This window comes from Meles meles, chromosome 17 (assembly GCF_922984935.1).
Source record: "Meles meles chromosome 17, mMelMel3.1 paternal haplotype, whole genome shotgun sequence".
Taxonomy (NCBI): domain Eukaryota; kingdom Metazoa; phylum Chordata; class Mammalia; order Carnivora; family Mustelidae; genus Meles; species Meles meles.
Window position 1 is genome coordinate 61,906,577 of NC_060082.1, and position 14,926 is coordinate 61,921,502.

At 44.8% G+C, this 14,926-nt stretch overlaps 1 protein-coding gene across 6 annotated transcripts in view; it reads right to left on the reverse strand.

Annotated features, from left to right (window-relative positions):
- Window positions 1–14,926, reverse strand: part of EXO1 (exonuclease 1) — a 55,065-nt gene that overhangs the window by 29,829 nt on the left and 10,310 nt on the right. For 4 of the 6 annotated variants that reach the window (XM_045983564.1, XM_045983565.1, XM_045983568.1 and 1 more), the window contains 5 exons: window positions 8,207–8,292; window positions 6,434–6,496; window positions 4,511–5,004; window positions 3,739–4,156; window positions 2,684–2,852 (listed from right to left, as the gene is read on the reverse strand). In XM_045983564.1, the coding sequence (XP_045839520.1) occupies window positions 2,684–2,844 (161 nt within the window). In that variant the 5' untranslated portion in view covers window positions 2,845–2,852; window positions 3,739–4,156; window positions 4,511–5,004; window positions 6,434–6,496; window positions 8,207–8,292. Of the gene's footprint in view, window positions 1–2,683; window positions 2,853–3,738; window positions 4,157–4,510; window positions 5,450–6,433; window positions 6,497–8,206; window positions 8,293–14,926 lie in introns of those variants that run through there. The other 2 variants (XM_045983566.1, XM_045983567.1) reach the window with 2 other exon arrangements.

Genomic DNA, 14,926 nt, shown 5'->3' on the forward strand with positions numbered 1-14,926 from the left:
CTGTAAATCCTGCTTTTCTTTTTTTTTCGAGCCTCAGGGATTTTTTTTTTCCCTTTTTATTAATTTTTTCAGCGTAACAGTATTCATTCTTTTTGCACAACACCCAGTGCTCCATGCAAAACGTGCCCTCCCCATCACCCACCACCTGTTCCCCCAACCTCCCACCCCTGACCCTTCAAAACCCTCAGGTTGTTTTTCAGAGTCCATAGTCTCTTATGGTTCGCCTCCCCTCCCCAATGTCCATAGCCCGCTCCCCCTCTCCCAATCCCACCTCCCCCCAGCAACCCCCAGTTTGTTTTGTGAGATTAAGAGTCATTTATGGTTTGTCTCCCTCCCAATCCCATCTTGTTTCATTTATTCTTCTCCTATCCCCCTACCCCCCCAATCCTGCTTTTCTTATCTGCAGACGAAAAGGCTTTGACATCCCTTCCAGTTCTGATATTTTGTGCTTCCAAATCTTGCCTTTTTCCCCTATATATATATCCATATTTATTTTTTGCTTCGAAAAATTTCCAGTCTACTGAAAAGTTGAAAGAATGGTACAATAAATATTGGATTCCTCCAACAATACATTATCGCACCAGAGGTACTTAAAAGCAATAAAATATCATCCAATATACAGTGTATATTAAACTTTGTCCAATTGTCCTGGTATTTCTTATAAGCAGCGGTGCCCTGGTAAAGGTTTAACAGCCAGTTCTGGGGGAAGGGATGTCTGCTCCCTAGCATTTGTCAATTTCCCTGACACGAATATGTTACAATGGTGAATAAACCACCAAGGTGGGATCACCAAACGCTAAACTGAGAGAAGGTGTTATAGAGCAAACTCCCATGAGCGGGCTCCAGCACAACACTGCTCCATCACTCCACCGCCCCAACAGTCTAGGATCCAAACAAGGATCTGTATCACGTTTTATTCCAGCAACACAATTAACCAAAAGAGCCACATTACAACTTCCATCATTTATAAAGAAAAGGATACTTTAACTAACGAACAGAAATAGACATAGTATTAAAAGATAACTTTTAAAGCACATACACTCATCTTAACACAAGACTCATTATGTGGTCCTTCTTTTTATTGTAAACCAGTGGCAAGACACAAATTGGTCTACAGAACAGTGACTTTGTACGAATTCTGGGCCTACTAAGGAAGTATCATGTAAAAAGCAGGGGAAAGCCAATACAAAACCATAATAAATCTCAAAGGAAATTCACATATTTTTTTCACCAGACAGAATCCAAACATCAGACCCCTGTTGCCGAAATCTTTCCAAGTCAGTGTATTAGATCTACCTCGTTCCTTATAATGGTCAAAACGGCTTATCATACACTTATCCAAATTTTCTCACCTTCTCTGGTTAATATCCCCATCCAAAGGTGGATAAGAAAGAAAAGTAAACTGTATCAAATGTGACTTATTAGTTGCTGTGAGGAAAAAAAAAATTAAAGTCCACAGTACTTCGTAGAAGTCCTGAAACTTTTTAGTTCAATAAATTACTACAGGGCAGGTCTGGGGAAAGCATCAATGACATCTCTAAAAAAAGATGTTTTCTGTATTTTGGACAATTCTTCCAATTAGTCAAAAATCTCGGAATCCCCAAGATTACAAAAGACTGGAGAAAGCTCTTCACCTGTGAAGAGCTATTCAAAGAAACACTACAGGTAGAATGAAAAATTTGCAGTCTTTAGCTACCTGCAGTTACTCAAATTCAGTGGCAGAAAAGAAATGGCCTTAAAAAAAAAAAAAAAAAAAAAAAAAATGAAACCAGGGGCGCCTGGGTGGCTCAGTGGGTTAAGGGCTCTGCCTTCGGCTCAGGTCATGATCCCAGGGTTCTGGGATCGAGCCCCGCATCGGGCTCTCTGCTCAGCGGGGAGCCTGCTTCCTCCTCTCTCTCTACTTGTGATCTCTGTCAAATAACTAACTAAATAAACAAACAAATAAATGAAACAAACAAACAAACAAATAAATAAATGAAACCAGCAGATGGAGTGGCAGCAGGGCCCAGGCTCCTTCAGATCCCACATGAACTGTCTGGTCCAGGTCACTTTTGGTCAAATTAATTGGAGTAGAATGAAAGCCCGAAACATTTACCATTCAATAAAGCCTTTCCCTCTTTCCTCCAGTAAACAAACAGCATTGATACATTTTACCTATTTTTCATTGTGATTAAGTAAATCACATTAAGAATCTGGGAGCCTTTCCTCTAGGAGATAAATTACATATTGCAAGAAAGAAAATTCGTAATAGTAATCACATAGCTCTGGGAAATCTCTGTTCTGAAATTATACTTGCTTCTTTTTCTAATGTTTCTATGTAAAAAAATAGAGAATATATTAGTCCATGGAACATGACTCAGATGAGGTCAGAGTTATGACTGGATATCAGCAAGGCCCACCACTCTGGGCCCCAAGTACAGTAAAGGGGAGTCAGAACACCTTGTCCCTTTGAAGCAACTGTTTTGTTTTGCAAACAGGGCTCAGTTTCTTAGGTAAAAAATAAAAGACACAGTCCTTGGGTTTTGTCTTTTAGTGTCTTGATACTACATCACAGAATAAAGTCGCTCCTGATTTGGCAATGTTGTCAGTTTCATTTCTTGATAAACCAGGCATTGAATGAAAATGATCCCAATATAAGTCTGATTCTTAGTTGGCAAAGAATTAATACAAGGTCCCAACTTACTTTTCAGTAGGTTCACCTTTGGCTAGTTTCTCAGCACAAGCAATAGCTCCTTTGTGAAGCCAGCAGTATGTATCCACAGCTACTACCTGTCCTTTATACTTCCTCACGTGGATGGGTTCGGAAGCTTCTTTGATAAACTGCAGTAGTCCGTGTATCCCCATAGCGCCAACTATGGGATGTGAGAGGAGAAAGGAAAAACAGCAACATTTAGAGCAAAATACATTTACTCAAAAGTTTTAGAAAAATAAGAAAAAGAGCTCGGAAATGGATAGAGCAACTGTTACTGCTTGATATTTGAGAATCACTGCTCTTTAATATGTTAACTGGGCTCCTCTCTGCCTGGAAGTTCCAGGCCACGGTATTTATGCTAACCTCACCTGACAGTTCCACAATGGCTTATTCTTTCCAAAGTGCTTTCCCCCTTGGAATCAGGACATGCATTCCAAGCCTAGGCACACAGCAAGTGCTAAAAGCGCATGAATCTCTATCTCTCCAGAAAGGCATTGTTAAGATCTACCTCCTAGCCAGGAAGAAGCCTGGAAGTCTTCTTTACAGAAATTCTGGAGCTGGCTCAGACCTTTCAGAAGCACTACTGTTGACCCTTTGAACAAGGAGGGGGGTTGTATGCTTCCACCCCCACCCAGCAGAAAATCCACATATGATCTGTGACTCCCCCAAAACTTAACTACTAATAACCAGAAGCTTACCGATTTCATAAACTCGGTTAACACATATTTTGTACGTTATGTGTATTATACGCTGTATTCTTAAAATAAAATAAACCAGAGAGAAGAAAATGGCATTAAGAAAATCACAAGGAAAATACATTTACAGTACTGTACTGCATTAGTCGACAAAAAGTCCACGAATCCGGAGACCCTCACAGTTCTAACCGCTGTGGTTCAAGGGTCAGCCCCACTCCTCAAGATAAAAAGGAAAAGCACCGGGGCTGAACAGCTGCTTCGCATTTCATAACATAAACGCCTCCCAGCAAACATTAAGTCGGGGCGGAGGTGGGGGACACAAGGAAGAACAGGGTAAGAAGTCAGCCTCACCTGGATACTGTATCAAAGCTCTGAGCTCTAGGACAGCAGCGCATTCGCCAGGTTGTGAAGCCAGGTGGGGAATTCTGACTCTTAAATACCGCGGGTAATTCGCATGCAGGTGTTCTCAAGCCACAGCTGGACAAAGGCAATTAGCCTCCTACCTCTCAGATAATGCCTCTAAAAAGAGTTTTCTTCCCCTTCGAGGGAAACCGGTACGTCTCTTCTAAGCTGGGTAAATACGCTCGCCTAAACGTCTCCTCTTCAGCGGAGAGGAATGACCGGGGGCCAAACAGCGGGCATCATCTCAGTGCGCCCGCCCGCCACACGCTAGGTACGACCACACCGGCGACGTCCCCGCTTCAATCCTGTCCACCGGCCGTGCACGAGTGGCCAGCAAGCCCATTCCAGGAGACGGGTTTCCTTTCGCCTGCAAGGCATCAAGAAGAAAATTCGCTTTTCCTCATTTAAGAGTCGGCGCTGCGCGTGAAAGCGGGGCTGCTAGCTTGGGCAGCAGCCTTGCAGGAGTCCCGCGGACCGTCCCCGCGCTCGGGGCAGCCTTGGCCGGGCCTGCAGCGCGACTCGGGATCCTGCGGCCGGGGCGGGAAGATCCCGCCGGACCCCCGGGCGACCTCCCGGTCCCGGGCGACCAGAGTCCCGAGGGGACGCCACCCTGGGGCCACGCGCAGCCCGCTCCGCTCCCTTCCCGGGAACGGTTCTCCCCGTCCGCTCCGGCGAGGGTGGGCACAGGGTCCGAAACCTGCTCCCGACGCCCCCAACTCACCTGGGCCAGAGTGCCCGAGGCAGGCGGCGCGGGACAGCGGGAGCCGGGTGGCAACCGCGCACCGAGGGCTTTTCAATTTGCGCGGGAGAGCCCGAGTCCCGCCCCAGCGGAAGTGACGTTTCTCGCGACCTCCGCTTCCGGAACCTGAGCCCCGCTCCTCGCCGGACGCCATGGTGGCCGCGGCCCGGCGACCCCTGCCGCTGCGCCTGCCTGGATACCGCGCGGCTTCGGAAGGCGGCGGCGGAGCTGGAGCTGCTGGCCCACGGGAGACGGCGCCCGGAAGTTGGTCATTTCCACTCTCGCCGGGGCTGCTGGGAGTTGTAGTTCTCCGCTGAAGGCGGCCTCAAGTCAGGGCTGCGGTGGTTTAAGGAGCGCCATCGCGCGTCTGTATGGGTTTTTAAAACAACCTGAAAGATCACTGTCCCAAATTAGTCCCTTAGTCACTGCGGTGTGCACTTGACCCCAAGGGTCTCCAGAGACCCCTGCGCGGCGGGCTGCAGGGAAACAGAAGATACGGCTTGAGTTATAACATTCTTTGGACCCTTCCCGGAGACTTTGGGAGAGGAGAGAGGGGCGGTTAGTAAGGAATTCAGCTAGGAAGGGACAGAGTCGCTCCTGGACCCCACTCTACCCACAGGGCCGTAAGCCCTCCTCTCTGCGGGGCCTCATCTTTGGCCCAGAAAGGCTTGAACAAAACACTACCGCAGTTCCCAACAGCTCAAGGCCACATCCCCAGGATGCCCTTGGCCACCTTTAACTTGCCTGCCTGATGAACCTCAAGGCTGCGACAGAAGTTACTTTGTCCCAGCCAACCCCTGAGGGCAGGGTCTCTTCTCCCAGGGTCTGTAGGAGGTAGGAGCCCGTCTTCTACAATCGCTGGTTCACGCTCCCAGGTGACACTCCCTTCTTTTTGTCATTTTCACCTCCTTGAATCTGCTGAGCCTTCATTCCGCCCCTGCCGCTCCGCCGTTCCCTCTTGAAAACAACCATCCCCCTGCGCCCCCCCCCCCCAAGTACAAACCAGTTAAGAGCAGGACTGGTGTTCCCTGTTGCAATAGTGTATCACTGATTAAAACTGTCCTTACCGCTTTACCTAGCGTCCAGCTTCATTCATCTTTGACCTAAATGGGGTCCGAGGCGGGCAGGCTTTGTAGCCAAATAATGAAAATAAGCCCTATGGTGCACAGACTTGAAAGACGTTTCAGACTCTGGTGGTCACTGGGGTGAGGCTTCCTGTCCTCATGATGCTCTAGACCTTGTATCTGTCCTCTTCCCTTAAGGATATTGTGATTAAAAAAAAAGATGGGGAAGAACCTCAGCCCAGACCAGGGAGTGTGTTCTGGGCCCAGGGGTGAGCAGGAGTGATAATTCCTACTCAACTTAAAGAGCTGAGGGGAAAGAAGCTTGTGTTAAAAAAAAAAAAAAAAAAAAAAAAAAAAGCTCCCATTTCACGATCTGTACGTTTCTCTCATGCTTCTTTTAAAGTCTTCATGATTTTCAAATAACATCTATCAAAACCCATTTTACCTTAGAAATTGTTGGAACGGTGCCATTCTTGGGCTCTGTGCTCAATGGCTACAGGGCTGCCTCCTCCCCAGGTCTGGTGGTTAGAGCTGAGGCTAGCGGAGCTATCTTCCCTTGGCGATGGGTAGACCTCACCCTGGGCCAGCTTGGAACTGACCACAGGGTTCAATGGGGAACAGTTCCAAACTGCAGGAGGGGCAAGAGGAGCTTAAGTGCGGGCGGGGCGTGTTTGTAGAAAACTGTTCTTACAGTCATTGGACTGCTCCGCTGTGGTTCAACCAAGAATCTGCCATACTTGGGGTTCTTAGGAAGGAACCCCGACCTTGGAAAGATGCCCAGCTCCATGGAATCCATCATGAAGCGAACACAGGAGGTTGCCATGCTATGATCAGCCCATACCTCTAATTTGACTCCCAAGTGTCAGACTGGATTCTCCTCCGCTGCAGCATTGGAAGCCTGGAACTTTTAGAAAACACCAGTTACATTTCACTGAAGAGAATCCTTTGACTTTTTGGGAGGATAGAACCATTTGAGTCAATTCAGGCAGTGACATGTGTTAGGTGTCCCTGTCATACGAGGTGGAATGGGGAACACAAAGAAATGGTCCCTGTCCTCAAGCAACTCAGGCTCTGATTATACAGGTAAAACACGTATCCTTTTAAAAGTCAAAGAACAAATCATGGTGGTGTGTTGTTAAATTCTGCAATGAGTGGTACAGCCCCGAAGTTCTTAGCTGAAGACTGTTTTTTGAAGCTTTCCCTAAACGCACCCAAACACCCTACAATGACCCCTTCACCCTGACATATCTCATGTTCTCTATTTTAATCGATTTTGTCCCTAGATTTAGCAAATACAGACCCGGTTAAATTTGAATTTCAAACAAGCCAAAGATACATTTTTAGTATGTCTAAGCAATATTTGGGACATATACTAAAAAAAAAATCCATGTTTATCTGAAATTCAAATTTGACTTGGTATTCCATATTTTTATCTGGAAACCTTACCTTGGGGGCAAGGATCAAGTCTCCTAATTTTCATATCCCTGGTGTCTAGCTCTGATGCTGATAAAAATATGTCAGAATTTGTGGACTAATCAATGAATGTCTTAGATACAGCACTATGCATTCTAGATTTTTCTGGGCAGCTCTTTTTTTTTAGTTTGTTGAAAGGTCATGTACTCCCACTTTTAATTTGGAAAATACTACCTCTGTGGTTATGGAGTCAAGTTTTCTACAATGCGGAACAGGGGTGATCATTCAGGGCCCCTCTGGGATGCCCCTCCCCCTTCGTCTGGTTGCAGGCAGGGTGTTCGAGCAACAGCTGAAGAGCGTGTGCTCCCCCCCACCCCGCACACTTAGATAAAAATGAGCATCTTCCAAGAAAAGAGGTGGAAATACCCCCTTGGCAGCATGGGCAGCTTTTGCTCAGCACCGAATTTCCTTCCACACCATGGAGACATAGAACAGGGAATGACCTGAGTTGCTGGGAAGGTCAGCGTTCTTTGTCACAGAGTTGTGGGGACTGTGATTTCACTTCGCTTCTCTGTTGAGCTCAGCACGAATGTGTGAGAAGCAGGATGCTTACCGTGTAAGGGTGAAAAGGATGAGCAACAGTGTGGTTGTTATATAGACATGGAACTGATGCAGGAAACAAAGGCAAAAAAAAAAAAAAAGTCGCTTAAATTAAAATCTCCTTCCAGCTTGCAGTCCACAGACAGATCCCTGACCTTCCTCAAGGAACTTGTGGCAGCCTGAGGGCCTTCATGTTTAAAAGGAATCTTATCTTGGTAGCAGCTGGCCCCTCAAGATCCTGAAAGCCTCGCTTCCTTGGAGACTTGCCTATCCCTAACCCCCACGAATTAAAAAGTATGCAGTGAGTCACTCCTCATTCCTTGATAACTCTTTTTACCTACAGGTCCTGTCTATGAGTAGGGAAGAGGGGAAGGGATAGACAGGAGAGACAGGAGGCCCCTGACTCCCCTGACTGGGTTCCCGGAGAGGCTGAGACAGAGCTAAACAAGAGCTAAGGGAACAAACCGAGATGGCGGAAGAGTCTCAAGGCCACAAGCTTCCCAGTCAGTTCTCAGTAAGACTGTCACTAAAAGCCCTCAGTGGCAGCCCATTTGGGACCCTTCTCATGCTACAGAGCTTTTCCTTTCCTTTCTGTTCTTACCTTCAGTTACTAAACTTTCACTTCACTTCACGCTTTTGTGTCTGTGAGGTTCTTCTTTGACTCCGCGAGACAAGAAGCTTGCTGTCCTACAACAGAAGAGAACGGTCATTGAGCGCTCTAGTTTTCTGACTGAGGAACTTATTTTTAGGTGTCCGTTTTTATAGTCCAATCTGACTTGTTTTTATTCCATTTAATTGTTTTTAATTATTTTCATTGAATGACTTGTTTTCATTGCATTTTTAGTTACTTCTGTTATGGCAAGTGATACTTATGAAATTTGCTTTTCAAAAAAAATAAGTTAAAAAATGAGTCAATTTAAAGAAAATCTATTAAGTAAATAACAGGACAGGTGTTTCTCTTTTGTGGCAAATATGAGTAAATGGAGTTTCCCAAACAGTCATATTCTCCCATCTTTAAAATACCCCTTCAGCTTTTGTCCCATCTCTCTGCTTCCCTTATGGTAAAATGTCTTGACAGAACTGTCTGGAGGCAGAGGGAGAATTGTTTGTTTTGCTTTCTCAAATTCTTCCATTCATTATTGTGTATTTTTAAATTAATGTATAATATACACAGAAAGATGCACAAATGCTAAGTCAATTATCCCCAAATAAACATAACATGTTACCCCCACTCAGCCCTCCCAGAAGACCTTCCCTGCCCCAGGTTACTCGCTCATCTCAAAGCTTCTAGTTTTTGTTTTTGTTTTGTTTTGTTTTAATTAGGAAAACCAAAGTTGAGAAGATGCAATCCCCTTTCCTGGTGAACTCAGGATCAGTCCTACCATAGGTAAAAATAGATGTGGCCTTTTTTGACTTGAGTGGGAAGTTGTGGCTCACAATAAGACGGCAGGATGATAGCTCCAAGGCGGTAAGCTGATGGAGGACACTCTTTCACCAGACAGCTCGAAGGGACACTGCCATTGAGAAACTCAGTGAAATTCAACCCGAAACACGAAGCAGATGTCAATACATCAATGGAGTGAGGAGAACAACCAGTACCAGCCTGCTTAGTGTGGAGAAATACAAGATGGAGAGGCTGGGCTTGAACAAAGGAGTCACACTGATTACGAGGGGACGAGTGGTCCTTGTGTTGAGAGAGCCAGGCTGTGCACGAAGCAGCTGCTCTCAGAATGAAAGAATAATGAATTCGTGTCCACTTACTGGTCTTTCAGCCTCCGGGGCACTTACTCAGCCAGCAATTCTATTTTCAGAAGCAGATGATAAACACAGGCTTTAATCTCACCATTTAAAATCTAATAAATATTTTTACCAAACATCTGTGGCCAATTTTCCCATTGTTCTTTTGTACATCTACAAGCATATTTTATCTCCGTAGCTGTCGTCTGCTGTTCCTTATGTAACGCCTCGCTTGGTGAAGAGCATAGGCTCGGGACCTACATTACCTGGATTCCCATCTGGTCTGCGCCTCCCGTGGGCTATTAATCAGCTGACTTGGGGAAAATGTCCTCGTCTCCTTATTTTTCAGTTTATCTGAAGCTGGGGTGGGTAAGAGATCTAACAGGATTGTGAAGGTTAAGTGAGATGTTGTATGTAAAGCAAATACGATGTCTTAATATTGGTTAAGTGAAAAAAAAGAAGGCCCAAGATATTTAATAGTGTGTAGTGATCCATACCAGGCTGAGAGCTTTCACACATATTTTTTTTTTTTTTGGTCTTCACTGTCACTTAGTGAGAGTTCAGGTTTGTCATTTTCATAAAAAGGAAGGTTTTTAGCTCTGTTCAAGGGCTCACATAATAGCATAGAACAAATGGTAGAGTCAGAATATTTTATCTAAGAAGACATTTTCCTCCTTAACTTAATGGCTTTTTACAGCATTATGCTACTTCCCTTTAAAACGAAAGTGCTGTTCTCTTTGTAGTTGATTTGGCCAACTTCATTCATAACGGAAGTATCAAAATGAGAGCCCAGGTCCCTTCCTGCACAACTCATCTGAACCTCAGCTTTCCCTCAAGAACTCCTCAGAAGGAAGTGAATTGGTGAAATAAAAATCGTGCCTGTGCATATTATCACCCATTTCTGGAAACCTGCCGAGACCTAAAAGACTACTTAGGTAAGGAATGGAAATTGAAATTCACTGAGCAGAAGTCTTTTAGGTGCAAATGACAGAGACCCAACTTAAACAAGCTCTTATAAAAAGGGACATTATTCCCTCTGTTATGGGTTGGATTCTATCCCCCTCAAAAAAGATGACTTTGAAGCTCTAACTCCCAGTACCTCAGAAGGTGACCATATTTGGAGATGGGATTATTACAGAGATAATTAAGTTAAAATGAGGTCATTACAGTGGGATCTCACCACTGTGACTGAGGTCCTTATGGAAAGGGGAATGTGGATACAGAGATGTGTATAGAGGGAAGACAATGTCAGAGACACTGGAGAAGCTGGCCGTCTACAAGCCAGCAGGGGGAGAGCCCTGGACACATCCCTCCCTCACAGCCCTCAGAAGGAACCAACTTGCCAACACCTTGATCCTGGACTTCTATCTTCCGGAACTGTGAGATAATAAATCTCTATTGTTTAAGCCACTTGGTATGTGGTTCTTTGTCGCAGGAGCCCTGGCAAAGTGGTGCACTCTCTTATACCTGGAAAGTTCAGGGGTAGCTTAAGGATTTCAGCAGGGGTGGATCTAAGAGAACAAATGATATCACCAACACTTGACATGAAGTGTCTGTAGGCAGGCTGTGTGTGGGCCATCTTGGCAGCTCAAAAGTTACTATCTGATCACTCAGCAACTTCCATGGGACGAGGGAGCCTTTTCTCAACTGCTTCAACAAAAGGCCCAGGACAAGGGTTTACTGGCTCTAATCCACCCGGCTTTGGTTATGCCCAAGCCTAGAAAGCAGGGCTGGGAGAAGAGACAGGCCGTCTCAGCGCCACTGGAATCACACGACTTAAGAGCGGTAAAAGGTGACTTCCAAAAGAGAAATTAACTGATGTTACCAGGAGAAGGAGGTCCAGAGCACTCAGCAGGCCTGTGTCACCACACGCACCTGCTTGTGTCAAGTGTTGGATTTTGTCAAGCACTCTTGCCTAACTGTCCTATCCACGGCACTAGTTAAGAAACTGAGGCTCAAGGCATCAAGACCTGTTAGCAGAGCTCAGTCTCAGATAGTTGCAGAGTGTTTGCCCTGTGTAAGACACGCTCTTAGCTAAGGAGTACGAATGCAAGGACATTTGTCCTTGTGCCCGCGGTGCTTAGAGACCAGTGGGGAGATAGACCAAAACGCTGAACATCTTTCTGTAAAATAAAAGGGAGCCACAATAGGAACAGAATCAATAGGAAATAGGAATGCAGTACTATGAAAATCATTAAATCTGCCCAGGCGGGGAGAGGGAGAGGGGTCCAGTATAGCAGGTGGGTTGGGAAACGTCCTACTCACACTTGTCCAAAAAGTCTTACTCCACTTGTGCCGGGTCAATCTGTCAGAGCACTGGGAGGCAGTGATATTATTAAACCTTGCAGAGCCTGGTACCTGGAGAGTATCTATTAAGTATTTATGGAATGAGTGATGGGAAGAAGGAAGTGGGTCTTATTTGAAGAAGCTAAATGTCATTAAGCCCTGGTCTTGCTTTATCGGTTCTGAGTCTTCACCTCTGTGTACAGTTCCAGGATCACTTGTTCATTACAACGAAGCTTTCCTTCCTGCTCACTTCCATCCGTTCTGCAAACAGAGGATTCAAAGCTCTGAAGTTTGCACTGTCCTTTCCTCTGAGTCTTGAAGGACTTTCTTTAGTTCTTTGTACCTACTGTATAATGAATCATCTCCCCTAGAACATTGTTTTCCAAACATTTGCTTTATTTAGCTTTCAAAAGCACCTCAGCAGAACACGCTATAGCTCCCCACTGCTCTGCTTGATTAGTTTTCAGGAGTAAAAAATGCGGTGACTTTATAAAATATGTACGCCTTCATAAATCTTTGGGTATCTGTCTAGGTGATATATATTTTTCATTTCTGTTCTGCTGATTCTCGATGATCAAAATTCCACAAAGACACAAAGAAGGGTATCTGACTTGTCCGCACACTGGTGCCCTCCCAGCCTCCTTGCTTTTTCCTGCCCTACCTTCGGGGATCACTCTTTCCCACTGAGGTGGGTGCTCACTGCCCTCGTACCTTCATGAGAAGAAGCTACTGAGAAGGCTCGGTAGGAACATGCCCACCACCACAGCTGATGATCCAATGACCTTCCAGAAGGAAATTTGAATTCACTGCCTCTCAGTGATTCTTTAGGGGTTGGGTTCCTTTTCTATGCACACCACCTACCGCTGGTCTCCAGGCTGAGGTGTTTCTGCTCACTGGGCACTAGATCCTCCGTTACGGAGGCTTGGCTCAAGAAGTGTGTCAGTCATAGTGAACCCAGCCCATTCCACTGGGAGTCTGTCTCCATTAGACGTGGACTCACATTTTCTGCTTCGAAATTCCTCTAAGGCAGTGTAGAGTTTACAAACATTTTTGGCAAAAGCACTTCTGGGTTGGCATAACCCAGATATCGTACCCTGATCTCCATGCCATTGTATTTTTATCCGCCGGTCTTCATTAGTTCTTCAAGTGATATAAATACTTTCTCTGAAACTTTGAATTTTCAGGTCTCTCTGTGATACTGGTGAAATGCTGCTAGTAGCTTTCTAGAAATTATCAGACCACCTGAGAAATCCCTTTTCAGTGGAAACTGTAATGATTCAAAGCACCTTTTGTTTGAAAAGGGCACTGACTTTATCCATCAAATCTTCTCGGGTTGAGTGACCTTTTGATCACGACTGTGAGTGGACCGCAGACCATCTGCTCCCTCTGTTCTACTCGGCACATCCCATCTCCTCTAAATGAGCTGGTGGTTAACGGCAGGGGTCCTAATGCACCACAAGTCCTGCTCATCCCTCCCCCCCACAAACTGTATACTTTGTATTTCGATCTGGCTCCTAAAGAATAACAACTACGGAAATGCTCCTGGTAATTACTTTGTCATCCTTGGGTAGAATTTCTGCTTAGACCAGATGTCCTGTCCTTCTTCCTCAGATTACCTGTTCGTGACAAGTCAAGATGTCCTTGTGCCTCTTAAATAAATGTGTATTTTCTCATTATAATAGAAATACATATTTTTGTCCTGCATATTTTGTAGTGACCATAGGTAAACACAGAAATGGATGGAGACGGAAACAAAAGTCCTCAGGAAGACTGAACTCCGACTATTCAGAGGTAACTACTGTTAACAGTCTATGTCTTTTTGGCACTATATATATAGATAGATAGATAGATAGATGATAGATAGATATACACACACATATACATACACATATATACATACATGTATATATACACGTATGTATGTATACATATGTATATACAATATGTATGTATACATACATACATACATATATGTGTGTGTGTGTGTGTGTGTGTATATATATATATATATATCTATAGTCTCAAGTTCTTCTCATATGTTATTATCTCACAGGCCTTTTCCTGTGCAGTATTTTTGAAAATATCACATTATATATTTCTTCATTATGGATGAGTCCTTATGATTGAATTGTTTACCTATTGTTGGCTATTTAGCTTGTTTTTACCTTTCCTTGTAGATGGTGGCCGTAGTTACATCTTTATCCTCTTACCCTACGACCTCCTAGGAATAAATTCCTTGGAGAGGAATTGCAGAACTTGATTATCTTTTTTTTTTTTTAAATATTTTATTTATTTGACAGAGAGAAATCACAACTAAGCAGAGAGGCAGGCAGAGAGAGAGGAGGAAGCAGGCTCCCGGCGGAGCAGAGAGCCCGACGCGGGGCTCGATCCCAGGACCCTGGGATCATGACCTGAGCCAAAGGCAGAGGCTTTAACCCACTGAGCCACCCAGGCACCCCAGAACTTGATTATCTTGATCTTATTGTCCTTCGTGTGTATGGACTGCCCTTCTGCAAATGATTAGCAATTCAGACCACCAGTTCTTTAAAGGGCCGCTTCTAACGCTTCCCCAGCGGTGTAGGGTGTTTTCATTAAGAGACATTTCCACCGTGTGCGAGGCGACAGATGTTACCGCACTCTTCCTTTCCATTTTATTTATTTGACTGCTAAGAAGTTGAGCACCAAGTCTTGTATGGTTTTTCTTTTGCATTTATTTTATTTATTTTTTTTAAAGATTTTATTTATTTATTTGACAGAGAGAGATCACAAGTAGGCAGAGAGGCAGGCAGAGAGGAGGAAGCAGGCTCCCTGCTGAGCAGAGAGCCCGATGCGGGACTCGATCCCAGGACCCTGAGATCATGACCTGAGCCGGCTCACTCATGATGCCCTCTGCTTATTTTTTCTACTAGATTGTTCAAGCTTTCTTTTCTTTTTCCTGTCTTTCTTTTATTGATGTTGGACCTCAAATGTAGAGAGTTGAGGTAATGATATTCCTTTCCCCATGCAGATCGCTCCCTTTCATCCCATCTCACTGCCTCTCCCCACACCCGACAGAGGCAAGCTTCCTGGTGTATTCATTCATATGTGTTGTGAAATACGTAATATTGTAGGCATGTATTTCAGATTGATATAAATCAAGTAGTATTAATATTACATTTACTTAGCACAATTTTAAGGATCACCTGTGTTGCTCTGTGTGTATCTAGTACTTTACTTCTAACTGCTGCAGAGTACTACGTGACGGGTGGATGTGGGTATACTCAGCAGGAGGGGAATTGCTCGGTGCTACCTGACGTGA